The sequence below is a fragment of the Liolophura sinensis genome, chromosome 8, assembly GCF_032854445.1.
Source record: "Liolophura sinensis isolate JHLJ2023 chromosome 8, CUHK_Ljap_v2, whole genome shotgun sequence".
Taxonomy (NCBI): domain Eukaryota; kingdom Metazoa; phylum Mollusca; class Polyplacophora; order Chitonida; family Chitonidae; genus Liolophura; species Liolophura sinensis.
Window position 1 is genome coordinate 28,524,488 of NC_088302.1, and position 21,144 is coordinate 28,545,631.

At 37.7% G+C, this 21,144-nt stretch overlaps 1 protein-coding gene across 3 annotated transcripts in view; it reads right to left on the reverse strand.

The window, feature by feature from the left end:
- The window catches only part of LOC135473868 (neuronal PAS domain-containing protein 2-like), a 54,839-nt gene that overhangs the window by 22,472 nt on the left and 11,223 nt on the right, over window positions 1-21,144 (reverse strand). For 2 of the 3 annotated variants that reach the window (XM_064753791.1, XM_064753790.1), the window contains 6 exons: window positions 8,210-8,358; window positions 7,605-7,696; window positions 6,544-6,633; window positions 6,048-6,165; window positions 3,706-3,828; window positions 2,985-3,189 (listed from right to left, as the gene is read on the reverse strand). In XM_064753791.1, coding sequence (XP_064609861.1) covers window positions 2,985-3,189; window positions 3,706-3,828; window positions 6,048-6,165; window positions 6,544-6,633; window positions 7,605-7,696; window positions 8,210-8,312 — 731 coding nt within the window. In that variant the 5' untranslated portion in view covers window positions 8,313-8,358. Of the gene's footprint in view, window positions 1-2,984; window positions 3,190-3,705; window positions 3,829-6,047; window positions 6,166-6,543; window positions 6,634-7,604; window positions 7,697-8,209; window positions 8,359-13,214; window positions 13,275-16,318; window positions 16,799-21,144 lie in introns of those variants that run through there. The other variant, XM_064753789.1, reaches the window with a different exon arrangement.

A 21,144-nucleotide genomic window follows, 5' to 3' on the forward strand; every position in this document is an offset into this window, starting at 1 on the left:
TGTAGTATACATGCGAGAGAGAAAATGTACGGATTATGGTGTAGCATACATGTGAGAGAGAAAATGTATGGATTATGGTTTAGCATACATGTGAGAGAGAAAATGTACAGATTATGGTGTAGCATACATGTGAGAGAGAAAATGTACGGATTATGGTGTAGCATATATGTGAGAAAGAAAATGTATGGATTATGGTGTAGCATACATGTGAGAGAGAAAATCTGCAGATTATAAAAGTAGAAGAAAGCAAATGGTTATGGTCTGTTTTCCATAAAAGACTAGTATTCATAGTATCTTAAACCCGAATTAAATATTTTTTCAGATTTTTTTCAACCCAATAAAATTTTAGTTACACTTGATTTTGACAGCACTTCAACACATCGCCATTAAGGAGAGAACCTTTAAGGTCACCTTTAAGCTAGCTCTTTAACATGAGGTACATGTATTTTCCATATTATCAGCTAGACAGTATGTTGGCGAAGGAAGTCCAAGTAACCACCCATGTATAGACAACTTGGTGCAATATTCTTCGGTAGGATCCTCTTGCATAAAACTCTGGATCAAAATCAAGTATTGCAGCACATGGGTTCATGCTCAATTTTTAAAACATGGAAATAAATCTAAGCCCAACTTCAGCTGATGACACAGGCCTACACATTCAACTGTGGCTGGTTAGTTATTAGCAGTCTCTCTACTTTATGCATTAAATAAATATTTTTGGGCCTCAGGATTCTGGGGCAAAATACATTTGCCTGCATGGTGTCCATCCAATTCAAATACAACTGTCAGTCATACGGTAAGGTGTTTGTAGACTTAACGGCAGGCTAGCAGGCATGCATTGGCCATCATGAGAGATAGGCCTAGGTTGATATTCGTATCAAAACTTAGCAGTATAACTGTGCTCAATTACAAATAAATCAACGTTAGACAGATACAACTGCATGGTTAGTTCTTATGGGTCAAGAATTGTATCAACTCCTCCCATTATATCCAACATGCAGTGGTGGTGGATTGTAAGATCAGCTTTTTGCTGACCTGGTTATCCGTCCTGGACGTCAGAGAAAGCACATTGGCTCCAATGTAGCATTTGCATGATTTTACATCTTTTTTTAAAAGTAAAATAGAAGAAAAAAAAAACATCCCTGGTCTGCAAGAATGATAAATGATTCAAATTAAAATTCCTCAGTCATTTCAGTTGTCATAAATTTAGAGATAAAAATTAGTACTTAAGAAGATTAAATTTTAAACATTCGATGAGATGTCTTCTAATTCCAAACAAACATCGGCATCCCGAAAATTTATTTTTCACCAGCTCTGATATTTGTTTTTCACAAACTGCTTGCAAAACAATAAAACGAACAATATACACAGTACACATATTTGCATATTTTGAACCGCATGACTAAACACGTGAGGCATAATGGGGAAATGAATATTTTTTTAACCATCGTTGAATATTACAGGGCTCGTAAATCAACTGGTTTTATGTCTGCGGTGGTCATTAAATATCTGTGCCTGTACCACAACACTGTGTGAGAGAAGTGCTGTATGCATGATAATGTATACCCAACTGAATGGTTATGAAACGATCTCAAAATGATCTATCACTCCATGCAGTGAATGGGATAAAGAACCGTCATATCCTAAAAAATTTGATTGGATAAAATTCCCAAGATGGCTGTCTCGATTCATACCAGCCAGTATTGTAATTTTGCTTCATCTCTTATTCGGTGAAATCACGTCAGAAGTATGATACTTTTCAGAAAGCTTGAGCATCCTGCTTTTGGGTGAAAAATGTTTAAGCCAGGTGCTGTCTTCTCCTTTAAGTAACATACATGTACAAGAGAAAGTCTATGGATTATGGAGTGGCATACATGTAACAAAGAAAATCTACGGATCATTACGTAGCATCCATGTAACAGAGAAAATCTACGGATCATTACGTAGCATCCATGTAACAGAGAAAATCTACGAATCATTATGTAGCACATATATACACGAAAGAGAGAAAATCTATATGTGCATCACTGTTTTGTGTTGTCTTTGATTTGACAATCACCTCTGCATCAGTCTTTCTGGCTCAGTTTCAATATTTCAATGTTTACAAACTATCACATACAGGGATGCCATCCCCTAAATCCCTTAGATATTTTGTTTTATTATTCATATGAAGGTGAAATGTCAGGATTACTTTCACTGATAAAAGTAATATCTCACTGGCAAGAGTTAGATATTACTTTTGTTATTACACACCCCCATGCGATGGCGTCAAAAAGAAAAATTTAGTTTTATGACATTTCGTTCAGCGCTTAGCAGAATGACGTCATTATACAGTCAACTAATTCAGTCAACTTTAACATTTCTCATGCCGCGCAACAAGACACAACATCATACAAGTCGTCATTTGCGATGTCACGCTATATACACAAGTCTGTGAAGGCCTACAGCTAAAAACATTGCTTAAACTTCTTCAAATGCACAAAATCACGATACTGGCAATATACAAATAATAAATAGAATATTGCTTCGCATCTCATAGGTTATCATTTTCACCTACACTCGTAACACATTTATGATTTTCAACCTTCACTGTGCAATATCCTCTAGATCTTGGAAATTCCTCAATATAATGCTGGTAACATATATTGCGATTTTGTATCAGACCAGTGTCAAATATCAAAGCACTTCGCTTACACATACACATCACGGCAGCTCTGAGACTGAATCCACGAAGCAAGTTTTGACTTAAGTCAAAACCACAGTCTTAAAACACACAGAGTTTATGGTCCCAAGTTAATTCAAATACTCATCTCTTTGTTTCAAGCATTCCAAATTTTAGGTGCAGTTGTGCCCAGGATATTGTCAACAGTCCAAAGTATTTGAATCAAGTTTCAAGGTCAAACTAGCTTTGTGGAATAAGTTCCCGAAAGCGGGGTAATACCTATATTACCTGAGTGTTAATGTCGCTTTGAACTTATACCCACCTGTGATCTAAGAAGAGGAATTTCCACTCCATACTATGCCTTGATGTGAACTCTGTTTGTACATCATCAACAACTGACATTTCTCTTATTAATGGAGATGTTTCCAACCGGACCGTACAACAAAAACACACAGTGTCTGCTGGTTTCGATGAAAAGCCCTCAACCGTTTTAGATGTCGTCTCATCATCCGAATCTACATTTGTGGCTACAATTGGAAAGAAACGCTATGTTAATGAAAGTTAAAACAACTGAAGTTGACAACAGCAGAGACATTGTGAACAAATTGCGTGGGAGTAGAAACTGAACAAAAAGACAGATGAAAGTAAGCTACGCAAAAAGACAGATGAAAGTAACCTACACAAAAAGACAGACGAATGTAACCTACATACGACAGTTGAATGTAACATACACAAAAGGTAGAAGAATGCAACCTACACAAAAAGACAGATGAATATAAGCTACACAGAAAGACAGATGAATATAAGCTACACAAAAAGACAACCATACTTTTCTCACAACGTGAATGGATTTCTCCGCAACTGTGTACATGTACATATGCAGATAACACATGAAAACACTGTAACGTTATTCAACGTTGTATATTGTATCACAGTGAACTGTTAATAAGCTTACAATACAACAACAGGGCAACATTCCACATTCATAAAACTACAAAAGAAAATAATAGGGAAATGTTTTCATGTACACATTCTGAGCATACCTGAACAGTCTCCATTCCAATGTCGTACATTCCCTGTTAATCGGACAAATTCGTAGACCTGTTGGTCAGTGGGGAGTAACAACCCCCTTTTAAGGTGACACGTCAATGAGAACTGATGGTCATCTATAACAGAGATACAATGTACACAGGTGTCATTTTTCAGGTATTAAAGGTGAACCCGTCATACATGTATCTGACTAGCAAACCTAACATTACACTGTATACCTACATACTTACATCTTAGAGTTGTAAAATGTCAAGGTTTGTCATTTGTAAATTTATGTCACAATATTGCTGAAATAATTGTATCCTGCACTGTATTGTCCCATTAAATTTAATAAAAAAAAAGAAAAAAAACAGGCAATGCGAGACACATGTTTGCCTCAGAACATTCAAGTCTTACATTCAAGTAGGCTCTAATGATCTGACAATAGCATTCATTATGTAGAAATTAGAGTGAGGAGGTGTCAAACTTTAGTTGACCAAGCGTATTCAAATATTAACAGCCGAGTTGTATTGATATGCAAATTCCGACATCGCACTGCTCTGGGTATAGCCTTTGAAGTTCCAACATTGTTTGTGGGACCCGTCAATCACAGTACAGACCCGATCGGACCACATGTTGTTTTGGTACTGTTTTCAATTCTTCCCATGGTAAACAGATTAAGTGTTGTGAACATCATTAAAATACACCTACCGGTAAATGAACTTAATGTTGGCTTTAATGAAATTGTTTAGTAACAAGGTCAAACTCAAAGTCACATGAAAATGTAGAGATCTCACTGGGCATGTGACGGTGTCAAATTTTGAAATCCCGTCTTCTGCTCTACATTAGGCAGGAGATCTCACAATCGTGACGACTCATTATTCCAAGGGGCGTGTCAATGAAAGTAAGTTCATCTAATTGACCAATGATGAATTCTGTAAGCTGTCAGTTACTTGTAATGGCATATACAGGCACGGGGGGTCTCTGAGGCTCATGTAGTTAACACACTAGGACAACTTAATGACCCAGGAGCCTCTCACCAATGTGGTCGCTGTGAGTTCAAGTCCAGTTCAGGCTGGCTTCCTCTTCAGTTTTTCATGGGAAGATCTGCCAGCAACCTGCGGATGGTTGTGGGTTTTTACCTGGCTCTGCCCAGTTTCCTCCCATAATGATCCTGGTTGCCGTCGTATAAGTGAAATATTCTTGAGTATGGCGTAAAACTCCAATCAAATAAATAAATAAATAAATATATGCACAAGTGACTGAATTCTCAGAAAATATGAGCAGGATAGCCTTAACATACACAATGTTTTTTTCATTTATTTTATTTGATCGGTGTTTTATGCTGTACTCAAAATATAACGTTTAAAAATTGTTGCAATGTGAAGCTGATTTAAGGCATCAATTTGAAAACATGTGAATACAAAGCTTAACCAATGCATGATGCAGTAAAACTGGATTTAACACTATCTAGGGATTGTTCTACTTGACCTTTACAGGAACAGAGAGGGGTGTCATATATACATTTTAGATGCAAAGCCCTTTGTGTTAAAAGTTAAAATCCCCAAAAATTAATAATAATAATAAGATCCTTGACAAAAGTATAGACATACCAAGAAGATGTCAAAAGTGATATAAAGGCAACACTTTTACACTTGCTTTAACATGCGGTAATCTGATTTTCTGTCAGTCCCATCCTTAGTTTTGTAAACAGTAATGAGTTCCTTAGGATAAAAATATACCCGTACAGTTTTGTCAAGATACAAGCCATTTACATTGGATTTTACAGATGTACAGGCATGTCAATCAGCTGTCACAATAATTCGAGAAAGAGGTTTGAACATGTGGTAGTTTCAGAAACCTTGCTCAGAGAATGTCTACTGTGTTTTAACCGATGGTTACTAGCCTGAAATGGTGTGAAAATAAAACTCTTCTGAAACGGAAGGACAGTTTTGATCATAACGAAACAACATCTGCGTGCAGCTTTGAAAACTTTGTATTTTACGAAAGCTTGTCCACAGATACTTATCAATCAGATCTTCATCGCTGAAATACATTTGTATGCTGATTTGTTACATTTATTTATGAGGCTGTAAATGGACAACATTGTTCCCCGTGTTGTGCATTTGCCGATACTGTGTAGCTGGTTAACTTCAGATAACCGGAGAAGCAGTGGTTAGCTTTCCTGTCCAAAAGGAGTATGCTTTGAGACAATTCTGGAATTTACAGGTTTGTAACAATTGTGGCTTGATACTTCCTTACTTTTAATTCATGGATAAAAATATAGGTGTGACTTGTCCGGGGGAACTCTTTAAGGCCAGAAGCAGTTTCTATATTATGAACTTAATCAGCTTACCTCTTTCTAGGCTCTGGGCATCTTTGTTTTCTATGGCACACTGAGTTATCATATTGTACAAGTTTATTTTCTCATCTTCGTGGATTAAATCAAATATGGACAAGTTAACTATATCAGTCTGAAAATAAAGAAAACAAAAACATTATCATGCCATACTAACAGTCTTTTTCCTGAACAAATCGGGCTGAGGCAACAGATTAGTAATTAACAAATAATTCAGAGAGAGAAAAACATATTACTTGTGCCAAATGGTAATTTCATATCCTATTTTGTAAGTTGATGCTTGTGGAAATATCTAGAATTGCATCAACTGTAATAAGTACATGCATTCCAATGTAAAGCTCTGCTGAGAATGACTGCCAAGAGGCCAATAATTCAACCTTAAACTAGTACAGTTATCCCCCTTTGCTCATCCCTGATTCACGGCACAGGTGATATTTACCAGTTACATATGATCATTGTAGAACCCACGCAGACTCAGTGAGTATGAACTTACCGGTAAATGACCTAGTAAAGATGTGACACTTTCTGAAGCATACAAGACAGTTCCTTGTTGTGAGAATACCAGGATAAAACTGTCTAATGCCTGGAACGAAAAACAAAGTGATAAACATCATGGAAAAAGTATTTCTGCACAAGTGTTACATGTAACTAGTTTGGATTTCACTATTCGTCTATGAATACATTCATGTCATACCAGAAAACATTATTTTGACAGCTGAAACATGTCAAATTTCACATCCCTACCCAAGAAACGATCAGCCTGTATCGGGTGTGTGCTAAAATGAGGTTTTATCATATCAGACACAACTTTTGATCAGAAAGTAACTGACCAATCAGACACAAGTTCTGATCAGAAAATAACTGATCAATCAGACACAAGTTCTGATCAGAAAGTAACTGATCAATCAGACACAAGTTCTGATCAGAGAGTAACTGACCAATCAGACACAAGTTCTGATAGACACAAGTTCTGATCAGAGAGTAACTGATCAATCAGACACAAGTTCTAATAAGGGAGTAATTGACCACTCAGACAGAAGAGAAACTAATCTGAGAACAATAATGTTCTTTATTCTCCGAAAATTATTTTGAATCTTTCAACAGAATTCTTTGCATAAGATCACCTGATTAAACCCAGGGTTCAAGTGTGTGTCTGCCTTGCTCTATTCCATCTTTAGAGGATAAACATTTTTAATTATTTACAAATTAAGTTTGACAAATTTCTATACAGCAATTTTGTTAACTTTAAAGCAGACCCAAATTGAGAAACTGTGTTCTCGTTTGTGACGTGTCACGTCCAGTTGGCAGATTATTTACGGAAGTTGTAGACTAGGCCCTGGATACATGTACAATGCACAGACAGTCACTCTGCAAAGTTGAGGAAGTGGGTGTCAAGTGTGCAATATGATTTACTGAGACAGCACAATGAATATGACAGCTATTAGGCTGTTTTACTACTACTTGAGAGACATTGTAAAAATATCATCAAATGTCAAAACCAATGTTAAGCGTCTATTTCCTTGGCTTTATATTTCATATGAGAGAATAACTCACCTCTAGCATTAGTTGTGTGAATTCATCATTGGACAAAAATGAGGGCTTCCAGTTTTCTTTTATTTCATGGGCCTGAGACTGCATTGAAATCTCTGTGGACAATACAAAAGTAAAACTTATCTGACCAGTACACGGAGGTTTACATACAGATGTAAGTTGGTGTACATGTAGGTACAAAGGCCTTGTGGCACAGACTGACACCAAAAAAACAACAAAACCTGAATTTGAACATAACCAACCCAGATGCAAACATACAGCCAATAAAAGATTATATTGCAATCAAAAACAAATAACTTTACGTCATTATTTTTCAAAATCAGACCTTGTCGAATGGATTTACATTGATCAGTTTTTTGGTGTACAATGTTTTTTGCACCTTCTTAAAGCTGAATATTCAAAATAATAGAAAACGTTCATTTTCATGTATTTTAACCAGGTCATGGTGTCTCGTGTATTAAATTATCTTCTGTTTCATCTCTTTTTCTGGACAATTCCGTGCTAATTTCACCCAAATGGGGCAGCGAGTATTACTCCTAAACACTTACCTACTGAGTTATTCCACTGGAATAAATAAAAATATCATAATTTTTTGTTACTACCATTACCTTGATAATTTTTCAGAAAGGCTATTGTCGATTTGAGGACAGTGGATTTGTCCATCTTGCGGTTATTGGTGGACACCATGGAGCACAATTCATTGATCAACATGTTGAACTGGTCACGTCTTTTCTTCTCACTCAAATTCCTTGTTTTCCTATTCAAACAAAGCCAGGTGAGAGCATTATTTGCGGTTACATGTGTAAACAGAAGTGCAAACCCAGCTGAATCAGATTCATACTAATTCAATCACCTCCAGTGAATCATAATCTAATATTCTACTCTAAGCTGCATGCAGTTTTCATATCTGACCATTAGAAAACTGCTTTAATACCAAAGGAAAAAAAAAAAGATAGCATACACACTTTAATAGGCCCGTGAAGGGTAAGATTCATACCAATGACTTGCCAACCTGGCACCCGCTATGCAGATCTACGCAAGCATTAAAAGCTTGGACAAAATCCAAGTGTAACTACAAAAAGACAGACAGACAAAAGGTCGGATAATCAAAACCGATGTGCACAACTAGTACTTATTCCAAAGATGCGTCTCTGCTGAATATATCTTCCATTCACCATTATAAATACATGCAGATACATGTATATGTTCTATTAGCCTGGCAACATCTTGCACTGGTACATGTACCTGAGTGCAAACACATAACATACACGTATATGTTCTATTAGCCTCGCAACATCTTGCACTGGTACATGTACCTGAGTGCAAACACATAACATACACGTATATGTTCTATTAGCCTTGCAACATCTTGCACTGGTACATGTACCTGAGTGCAAACACATAACATACACGTATATGTTCTATTAGCCTAGCAACATCTTGCACTGGTACATGTACCTGAGTGCAAACACATAACATACATGTATATGTTCTATTAGCCTGGCAACATGTTGCACTGGTACATGTACCTATGTGCAAACACACAACATACATGTATATGTTCTATTAGCCTGGCAACATCATGCACTGGTACATGTACCTGAGTGCAAACACATAACATACACGTATATGTTCTATTAGCCTAGCAACATCTTGCACTGGTACATGTACCTGAGTGCACACACATAACATACATGTATATGTTCTATTAGCCTGGCAACATGTTGCACTGGTACATGTACCTATGTGCAAACACACAACATACATGTATATGTTCTATTAGCCTGGCAACATGTTGCACTGGTACATGTACCCGAGTGCAAATATACATGTACATGTATTATAATTCACCTAAAGTTTAGCATTTTTTTAAATGACACATTTTGCTTGATTCTGATTGATTCATCAATGTTATAGGGCCATTTTTTGTGAAGTTCGATTAATTTCTTAAGTACCAGTACCAATAGTATCATTTTAAGGCCTTTGTGTAACTCTAAAAGTGCATTTTTACACACATACAACTTTAGGTGAAACACATTACACTGCTGCAGTCAACACGCACACATAATAAAGCTTTCAGACAGCTAAAGTATCACCGCTCTTGGTTTACCACTCTTATCAGCGGCGATGGGGTACTGGAAGATTTTCCTCTTACACAAGGTGGCGCTAGTGTGACATAGGACCTGTGCGCCCTAGAAATCTTTTGCTGCAAGACGTAAAACATGTTGCGTGCTGCGGTATTGTCTGTGAGGTATTTGGTCTACCCACTGTGACGTCGCCCTGTTGACGCTGCAGTGGAATGTGCAGCATCAATGAATTGACGTAATACGTCCCACTTACTATTTCTGCCGGCATCCCATTATCCAGATATAACCCAGACAGAGGATTTCTTCTTCAATCTAATTACCAGTAGTACCATGACAGCTCACAACTACCATCTGGACCACAATTTCAGTTTGAGACTCCCACCACCAACACATTGGCCCTGATAAATTGGCAGACCACATGACAGAAAAGCTAATGATTAAATGCAACCATCAAGAACATTTACATGCACTATGCTTGTATATAATGTTCATACATGTCATGTGTTACAAAGCTTCTAGACTACAGTCTCAGCCGTCAAAAATATAACCCTCATGTAGCAGAACAAAACCGTGAACGTGTAGCAGAATGAAACACTGAGGCTGTAGCAGACTTAAACCTTGAAGACACAGAAGAAGGAAACTTTGTGCATGTAGCTTTGTCACACACTGAATAAGCATACATGTACACACATGCAGCAGAACCAAATCTTGTATACGTAGCAGGATGAAACATCAAGCATGTAGTAGAATCAGACATTGAGCATGTAGCAGTATCAGACATTGAGCATGTAGCAGAATCATATCATAATATTGAGCATTTATATGTAGCACAACAACACCTATACCAAATTACAACCTTGAGCATTATACATGTACGTAGCACAACAAAACCTTGAGCACTATACATGTATGTAGCACAACAAAACCTTGAGCATTATACATTTACGTAGCACAACAAAACCTTGAGCATTATACATGTACATAGCACAACAAAACCTTAGGCATTATACATGTATGTTGCACAACAAAACCTTGAGCATTATACATGTACATAGCACAACAAAACCTTGAGCATTATACATGTACGTAACACAACAAAACCTTGAGCATTATACATGTACGCAGCACAACAAAACCTTGAGCATTATACATGTACGTAGCACAACAAAACCTTGAGCATGTACATGTAGCACAATAAACCAAAGCTTGATCTCGAGTGATCACCTCTGAACAACATAAAACAGCATGGTTCAGAATGTTACATGTATACAATACACATCAAGATACTTGTACTGTAGCAATGGTAGATACAGTGCTCAGCTGAATCTTCTCAGACATTTAGAGAACAGCATGACTTTATAATTGTGCAGCATTTCATGCTTCTCATAAAAGAAGCACCTCAGTACATGTATTTACAGCTATAGTGAGTGAGTGAGTGAGTGAGTGCTTAGTGTATTAATGTTGTACTTAACAATTCTTCAGTCATATGACAACGAAGGAGCCCTCAGATGTAATTGTTGCAGGACAGATTTTCAATGTTCTTTTGTCTAGTGCTGCTTCACTGAGATGACCCACCCGAGCCAGTATACTGATATGGGTCAATCAGTCACAACTTCCTCTTTTAAGGTCTTAGGTGTGACCCGATCCAGGATTGACCCTAGATCTCCCGCTCCAGAAGCAGACGCTCTACCGCCTGAGCCATCAGCTGCAGAAGGTCTATCACCAAAAACACAAGAGAAATGCATGCACAGTTTAAATGCTCATCTCAATCTCCTCCTTACATTAGCAAAATACAAGACTTGTACTTTCAAAGCTCAGCTCAATTTCAATTAAAAAAACAAAACAAAAAAAATTAAATACAAGCAGTGTACAGGTGCACGCCTGACTGAGGAGTTAAAAAAGCTGCATAATGCTCAAGTCATGTGATACGTTCAAATACTGACCTCTAAACCCAAAAACAAAGCAGAATGATTGACAGTCAGACAGGGATATTATCCTCTAATTATATAGTGCTAGGAGTCTGCCATTAAATCAACAAGAAAGACCAAAACTATTAGACTATCACAACTATGACTGTTTAATTAATCAATGTGTTGGAAAAAGACACTGTAGTTATCTAGTGCACAATTTTACTGCAGAGATCTTTGATATGCAAATTGTGAACTGCATTCAGCAATCCATGTGCTATTGGAGGCAATTGTAACCCTGTGAATAGCCAGGCAAAATGCTGAGCTATGAGGTGAAAGACTTCCTTCGTCTTTGATATGCAAAGCGCTACCGATGATTGGCTATCTGTGTACTATGGGTGGCCACAGCAGCCCTATGATTGGCCAAAAACTTTAACCAAACTGGACCCTGATGCCAACAGCATCTGATCCTCCTCTCCTTACTTTGTTAGGCGAGTTAACAATTATGAATCACCATGTCGGTTTCTAAAGAAACAGCGTTTAAGTAGTTCAAAGGCTTTGGAAGCAAATACCCATGGAGAATATCAGCTACAAAAATTCTTTACACCTTTTAGCAACTGCATCAGCACCAAGTCCTAAACTGCACATGCAATCTAAACATACACATGTACATGTCATAAAAGTGTGTGGTTGCACAGGCAGATCATGTCAGGGGTGGTGCGAGTGTCATCAGTGAACAGTCTGAATATGCTTTGGCTTGACAGACAGACAGACAGACAGACATGCAGGGACACAAACACGCACAGTTATGGTAAGTCTATATGCTTGCTACAAAAAACACCAATCAAACAAATAAATCCAAAAGCCTCAGTAAAATTTCATTTGTAAGTGACTGACGATCTAGATAAACATCTATCTGAGAAATGGTAGAAATAAAAACTGTCTAATTGTACTAATAGATGTGGTAAACCTCATGTGTCTTTATGATTACTTTAGGCATATGCAAATAATTTCTTGATAAAAGCAATAGAGAAAGGTTGAATTCTACTGGCTTCCTTAGTAAGAAGAATGAAGAACAAAATTTGTTCAGCAATGTTCACTGTGATCAAAGCCTCTACCATTACAAAGTGACAATGGGAAATTAATGATCAATAAAAATGTTAAGACAGAACTTGTTCTTACCATAACTGTGCTACATCAATATGAACCTCAGAGGTAATACATACATGTATGCCTCTTTGCATCTAACATCAGTTCCTCATTGGCTAATTAACTGAAGTGCAAAAGCTAACATTTAAATCTCACTGGTTCTTCATGCGCTATAGTTTCCTCCACCCACAAAACTGACCCACAGATGACCCCGGAGAGGAAAATTCTTCTTTACAATGTCAAACACTAATCAAGTAACAAAACAACTTATATCTAACGGCAGATGGGGTATACTAATAAGCACATCAAATTGGTGGTAGAGACAATGAATGTGACAGGGTCACACTGAACGGTCACACTAGCATTGTTCTATCTGCAGTATAAACATGTACTCTGTAGAACTGGTCATGCTGCATGCTGTCAGTCTAGCAGTTCTACCCCCTCTCCAGACAGAGCCCCACACATCTCACCTTTTGTATTTATCTTTACAGTCATCCTCATCATCATAATCATCACCAATAAAACCCTCGCTGAAAAAACCAACAGTGTGGCCATATAACAATATCTCACATCACAACAATTATGGTACGGCTGGCATGCAACGTTCTTGGAAACATATTTTACATCCTTTTTTGCAGATTTTACTTTGCATTGATACATACATGTACTTTTCCCATTCTAATCACACATTGCGTGCTTCTGTAGAATTGCACTACACTGACTCTTCAAGGATCTGTATATACAAATGTCAAGCTTTGATTCAAATTTTGTGTATTTAGAATATATATTTTTATACACTACATATCTGTAAATTAAATCTAAAAAAATGTAGTGGTCAGCATTGTCAGTAAAATGTAAAATTTGCATTCGTAAGATTGTTTTCCCTTTACATTGATTTATTTACTTATCTGATTGGTGTTTTGCGCCGTACTCAAGAATATTTCACTTATATGACGGCCACCAGCGTTATGGTGAGAGGAAACTGGGCAGAGCCCGGAGAAAACCCACAACCATCCCTATATACATTGAAGATTCAGAATATTGTGGTGTAGTACTGTACCACAATGTGGAGTAGTACTGTACCACAATGTGGAGTAGATCTTTTCATATATGGGTACCCATTTATTTTTGAAAAGTGGATGCAAGTCACAATATATGTTTTCATGTGACCACATTTAGTTAAAACATACTATACCTAAAAATACTCATTATTTATAAATATATATATATATATATATATGTACACATTTATAAATAAATCAAAGATAATACAACATGTGTGCATACTTGCAACATGAGGTGATTACAGGATAATATATCTCTCCACATGTAGCCTGCTGATATCCTTACAATTTCTCCTTTATACAAAAAGTCTTGTTTGATTTTAGGTACAAATACATGTTCATGCATAAGGTCAAATGTCACTAAATATCTAGATCTGTATGACAGGCAGTATCATTAAGTAACAATGCATGCTCCTCTGCTTTGGTTATATCGTGTTATTGCTCGAATAAAAATTATTATTTTATTATCAAAGGTCGTTATGTGCTTCTGAAAGTGCATTTTTACATAGTTACTGTAATTCTTTAACCTTTTCGCATGTTTGCAAGGCAACATTGGGTGTAGACTGATAAAATCCAACTTTTTATGAAGTCCTGAATTCAACCAATGTAATTTTGTCCCCACAATCCAATTAAAAATGGGCATAAATTCACCGAACGTTGCTCTTTCATATGCGAAAATGTTAAGGCATTAGGGTACAAAACTAGGTGAAGCAATTTAAAAATGCCAAAAAAAATCTAAGCCTTTTAAGCCTAAGTGCAATGAAGCCCTAAAGCTTTCCAAAAAACAGAAAAACATGCAGATAAACCACTTAAAAAAAAAAGAGCCTGATGAAAATTTAAGAACATCAAGACATGAGCACGTACATCGTAACCACAAGCATAAACACGATCATAAAACAGAGCAGCAACAGTATTTACACAAGACACCTCCCTACTGTACACCTCAGGTGAATGTCAGGAGAGTTTGTATCCATACACTCACAAAAAGCTTGTTAACTCAGCATACGCAGATATTGATAAAGGTGTTTGTACACAACAGGTCCGTTTACACAACAGAGGCACGTGTACAAGTGGCAATCACAGTCAATCACTGCTTGCCCAATCCAGGCTCTGCAGGCTCATACAGACACAAAACAACCCAGCAACACATCAAAGCTACATGAACATGTGCAAGAATCTTTATAATTATACATGTATATCTACGAGTCATTTCCCTGGCAGTAAGTAAACGTCAAAACACATCTTTACGCAATACTTTAACATCATTAATAATTTGATTGGAGATCTACATGTACATGTAAATCTACATCAACTGGGTTTGCCAACTCATTAAAAGAATACTTATTTCACTTCAGGTAAGATTAATTGTTTGCAACTGCAAACCTTGCTCCAGAAAATGCATTGGAACAAGGAACAGGATATGCTTGCAATTACATCTACAACAATTATATTGAAGGCATTTTAGGATTGAAGAAGTTATTGTACTGGGAAGCTGGAGAGTTTGCAGTTAATGCAAATTACACGTACATTCACAATTTCAGCCACATATCCTTTACGATTGATAGGATTTCATATTTACCCTACAGCTCATAAAAACAGTTCCTCAATGAACACATATGGATCACATTGAAATGTACATACTCCCAAACTCCACGTCATACTACAAGTACAGTTGAATTATACTGCTTTATAAAAATGATATGCGATACTAAGCAACATTTAGAGTAGATTAAAATGCCAAAACTGTGTAAAAAAAAAAAATCTTTTGATTGCTAACAGAACAAACAGATATACCAATGAAGGAAAAAAAAATTAAACTAATAAGCACTGAGGGACCAGTGACCACTGCAGCATTATGGGAGAAGACCCCATCATGGTCAAACCTAATTGATCAGTTTAAATTTCAATATATTTCACTCTGCTGGAGCCTGAAGATTTACCATTATTGTCAAACTGAAGCTTAATAACAGCTAAAGAAATAAAATGTCTGTTGTACATGTGCTAAAACATACTATATCTAAAACACTAATTATTTTTTCACACCCCAAGAGATATTCAACACCTGCGATATGGAACAGTTTGATCAGAAGAATTTGTCTCCATTTCGAAGCCATTCTGTCTTTTTAAAAGAGAGCATAAATCCTCATAAATGTATGAACAGTCTAATCTTGTATATGTAATTAAGCACAAGCTTCAGCCACAATTAACATGAAAACATCCAGTAATCCACACAATCCAAAAGAACCTTTGGGGACACTACATGCAACAAGCCTGAAGCAGCCTGCAGATTGACTCTGGACAGCACGTTTCTTCTACTATGCATCTTCATGTAGCAAAGATTTGCCATGATGCCAGGCAGGCACAGGAATGTAGCAAATCAGAAAGGTACATGCAGCTAGTACAACAGCCGTGAATTGTCATACAAAACTACACCATGACCAACTTCCTCTGTACATCTTGTGGTACTAAGATCTACACATGAATCAGTGGAGAAGACAGTGGACAAGTACCTGGTGGTTGTGTCACAGACATCCAAATAGCCATAGTAGCACCTGTAGAGAGGCGAGGTGGGCTTGGTGTCGCACAGCATGGTAATGACAGTCCTGAGTTAAGGTGAACTACTAACTCCTGCGGCCGCCTCAATATGAAATGACTGGCTAGCGGGAGAGAGTGACAAGGAAGAACCGCTGAGAGAGGATCAGAGGCTGTGTGCTCTCCTCTCCATCGCACCGGCATGACCCGGGGAATTTGGACACACAGCATCCACATGTACTCACACAGCATGGAGGGGATAAAACTTAAACCCACTGAGGGCAAGCAAATACCCACTTCCTCTACAGCAGCGACATAGCTGGCACCCTGCCAACACAGCCAATGCTGTCTTTGCAGAAATCATATCACTGGATCACTAAGGACACCTCAGATATACAAATAAATAGCCTGGAGTTTTATAAACACAAGGCAAATACAGATAAAGGTTGGCATCAAATCTGGAGATTAAAGCCATTAATCTTTAATTTAATTATGAAAAACAATACTTGCTTTTGAACAACAAATATACATGTACATGTAAACTATTTTCTATAAAGAACAACTTAAACAAATACAAGATATACTTGCAAGGAATAATCTTTCTATTTTCAGAGCAGATGTACCCTTAAAAACATTCTGTATAAACAGCTTAGTTTAATATGCCTCAACAATACTAACTAGCACAATGGTTAAGAGGGAAATATTCAGTATAGTTAACATATTCATGCATCAGCTGTTCAATTTTGGGTATTGGCAGGAAATCACAAGCCATCAAGGAAGCATTTGTTTCAAGGAAGACCAAGATGACAACTCTCACAGACAATAGCTCCGTGTTACTTCCGTGCCCCTCTGGCCCCATTTCCCACACACTCTCCCGACACTGGCTTCACATTCAGACTACTTTGGGCAACGGTTACTCTCATTGGCCAATCCAGTCTTTTCATGGATAATATGGGTTTATAATACATGCCACAGACAAACAGAGGGCAGCTCTGTTCCAACAGTCCACATACCCGGCATCACGTCTTGGCCTGTAAGCCCACACATTCTACATAGTTCCCAGCGGGGTGACCCACTACCCCAGTCAGTCCGCTAGGTGCAAGTAAATTTACACTTCTGCCAAAACCTTCCCAGACAGGAATGAAGGATCAAAGAGCGACAGGCGATTTTATGAAAGAGTTTTTCTAATTTAATGACCTAGATAGCAGAATGTACATAAATGCAGCCCAACCTGGTAAAAACGAAACACCATGTTTTTTGTTTTTTTTCAACACAAAGTCTAGAGATCAAAATCAATAGTATTTGGCAATGGATAGAGAGTTTCAATGCAAACCAAAGCTGACATATATATGTTCACACTTCAATGCACAACAACGATGTAGATTAGTTTATTGTGTTAGACACCGAATAAAACACACAACTTTAGATTGTCAACATTTCTGTTACTGGACTAAGGAAAAGACCTGAACATCATGACATAATGAGCAGTATATCTTTCATGAAAGAGCGCTTACGTTCTACAGTTTGGGAATGCTCATCTAATATACATGTTCATTAAAAGATATCTTTGTTTGTATCAGCAGATGTTCATTATACGCATAATAGTTACCTGTGGTTACCGACCAAAGATAAGGACACGAATGAATGTGGATGAATTGTTAATTATAGACAAAATGAAGGATTTGTGACTAGATGTCCATCTAATGACAGTGTGATCATTTTAAGGCAAAAGACATTGTACAGAGAGCCAGTGTTCTTCCAGGAATACATGAAATTCATCTGTGACACAGACATCAGATGAACGAGCAGCTATTGTCACCCAAGCTCAGATAAAGAGAATTCCCTAGATGTTTGACATAACACACACACAGCAATCTTCATAAGCTGCACTGAAAAAACAACAACCTCAAGAAACAGACCAGGCCTGGCAGCTTGGGGTTAATGTTTGATGTAAATCACTGGTGGTTGACGGAGCAGGCATCTGTAAGCTACAAGTATCAGAGCAGCACCCACTGGCGACAACACTGCCTCTCCACAACAAGCTGGGAGGATTTTACTAGGCTGCTTACACCTAGATGCCCTGGTAAACGAAGATCCACAAATAAACACGGAAATAAGATGATGCTCAGTACAGCTTTGTGTAACCATAACCCTCCAGAGATTCATAGGTAAAGAACAGCAATGTATCTAAGAAATGTCACATAGATAAATCGCGGGTAATATGAATCAGCACATTTTGTTTATTCCTTTGATTGGTGTTTCATTCTATACTCAAGAATATTTCACTCATGACAACCAGTTCTCATTATATTTAAAGGAAAAGGACAGAGCCCACTGGAAACCAACAACCATGTGCAGGTTGCTTCAAACCTTCCCAAGTACAAACTGGGGGGAGACCAGCAAGAGCTGGACTTGAACTCAGAAATGACTCCTGAGTCATTGTGTTGTACCAGCACCTTGGCAACAGAAAGATACAACTGTGTGTAACACACATATGTGAGACATGACATATCTGTCAACAAGATGGTCTTACGATTTATGACAACGCGAATAAACAGTCAAGTGATCTCTCAATCGAAAATAAGTGTCTTGACTCAGAACTGTCACTCAAGTCGCATAAGACTGTATATAGATGTAAGTTGAATAAGGTGAATGAATAAGTGTTCCCAAACATCAGGGCCTCAGTGAAATAGCTGTCGTAAAAATGCATTGTTTTAGCAGGTAAACACTTATTTTCAGAAATACAATGAAGCATGTAATTCTTCAAACCTTCTGAAGACGTATTTTCATACTGACGTAAAGGTTAGGTAGGGCACAATGAACTCTGCAACTCTTGATGTATATACAACAACAACAGCAACAATATCAACAGTGTCATAACTTAGGTACCTGTAACCATAGTCCTTCAAGATAATTAAAATTCTGACATTCATCGTAACACTGAGTTCTTCAATGCTTATCAAACAAATCGCCACACATCTGTGTACTCCAGCTTGAGGGAGCTGGTCTCAATGAGGTCCGGCACCCAAAGTTACCTGCACTAAAAATACAAGTTCTTCTTTTATGCCTTTTTGGATTGAATTAAGAAGGCTGAAGTTGTTCATGCAGATGGCAATCGATATATTAAAGTTTTCTGGACAATTTCAATACCAAAACTCAGTTGCATTTCAAACCTAGAAGTAGGTCATATGATACTTCAAAATGGCTGTCGAAGGTGAGCACTTGGCACCACCAAAGTAGGCGAGTTAGATTGCCATAAGTGGAAAGAAGATTTGCGCCATGTTCTTTAAGGGGCGTTGACGGACTCAGTGTTACGATGAATGTCAGAATTTCAAAATAGCACACTGAGTCCATCTAAATGGACTGGAGTTGGGTGTAGACTGACATTGTGACTGGAAGCAAATGGGTTATTGGTGACTGGAAGCAACTGGGAGCATAAGATCGGACGCTGGTTTTAGTGCGCCTGCAATCATGAACATGCTCTGAACATGTTCTACTTTTCTGCAACTCTAAGCATCTAGATGTGCCCAGTTCTGTCAAACATGCTTACGTCCAGATGGTAACAGTTGCTCCCAGCGATGCATCATGTGACGCACCATGTGGTGCATCTGGGTCCAGTACCTTAGCTAGATAAGTATCTGGGCCATGCTGTTCAAAAGTGTATTAGCAGTTAAGTGCGGTATTAATTTTAGTCTCGACTAAAGTGCCATTAGTTTTGTATTAGAAGAAAACTCATATTAAGACTTAAGCCTGGCTTAACTATTAATACACTTTTGAACAACCGGCCCTTGCTCACAGTTGCCGCCAGATGCAATTGATCTATGCTTACCGAAATTGAATTTGATCAAACGCCGCCAGTCGCTCACGATAGTAAGGTTTTGTCAACCTTTTCGACATAAGCGCTACACGTAGGTTGACTGTGTGGAGTTGTATCCAGTTGTTAAAAAGTGTATCAAAAGTTAAGCCAGGCTTAAGTCTTAATACCAGTCCTGGCCTAATACAAAACTAATTGCCGGTCTAAATTAATAATGGACTTAAATGCTAATACACTTCTGAACAACTCTGTGGCCTCTTGCACAAAGTGATTCTAGGATATGTTGATTGTAGCTAGAATGGAAACATATGTTCAAAGCACATGTCGCCAAGGCAGTTACGAGGAGTTGTAAAGACTAGAATAATATTTACATGTTGATTTCCACATGCAATCTGACGTCCTTTTTTTTTCAATCTCCAGGCATGTGCTTTCACTGGTTTTTCTTTGGTTAAAATTGAATGGGGAGATGTTAAATTTGAATACAAAGAAAAACAGAGTAAATAACACTTTCATCATTCAAGTCTCTGTATCGTATAACTGTTATATATGAGAATTCTGCATTGTATTATTCGCAGTTCATACGTTCCTGATAGGATTTTTATAATTTGATGTGAAATGCTCTGGACTTAAACTTCCATCGGACAACCTGTCGGGTCCGTATTCAGTTGTTTATACCACTACACCACTCAAGTTGTGGTACTAGAACGTGTTTTATAAGACAGATGTACATGGTAAGGGTTGAATGCGGATGTGCGTGTGTCACATGTTTTTGTCACCTGGACTGCATCTGAAAAGGGTTTCCTCCATATTTGGCCAGCCTCATTCAAGGATGCTTGCATGAAATGACGTAAGTAGTGACGTAGAAAGTTGCACGGAAATATGACCCTAGTCTTTATAACTTCCGCAGTTAATTAAGACTACTTTGTCCCTTGCTGGCTTCAGTATACTACTGCTGGGCAACAAACAATTTGTCTGTCCGTACTCTCAGTC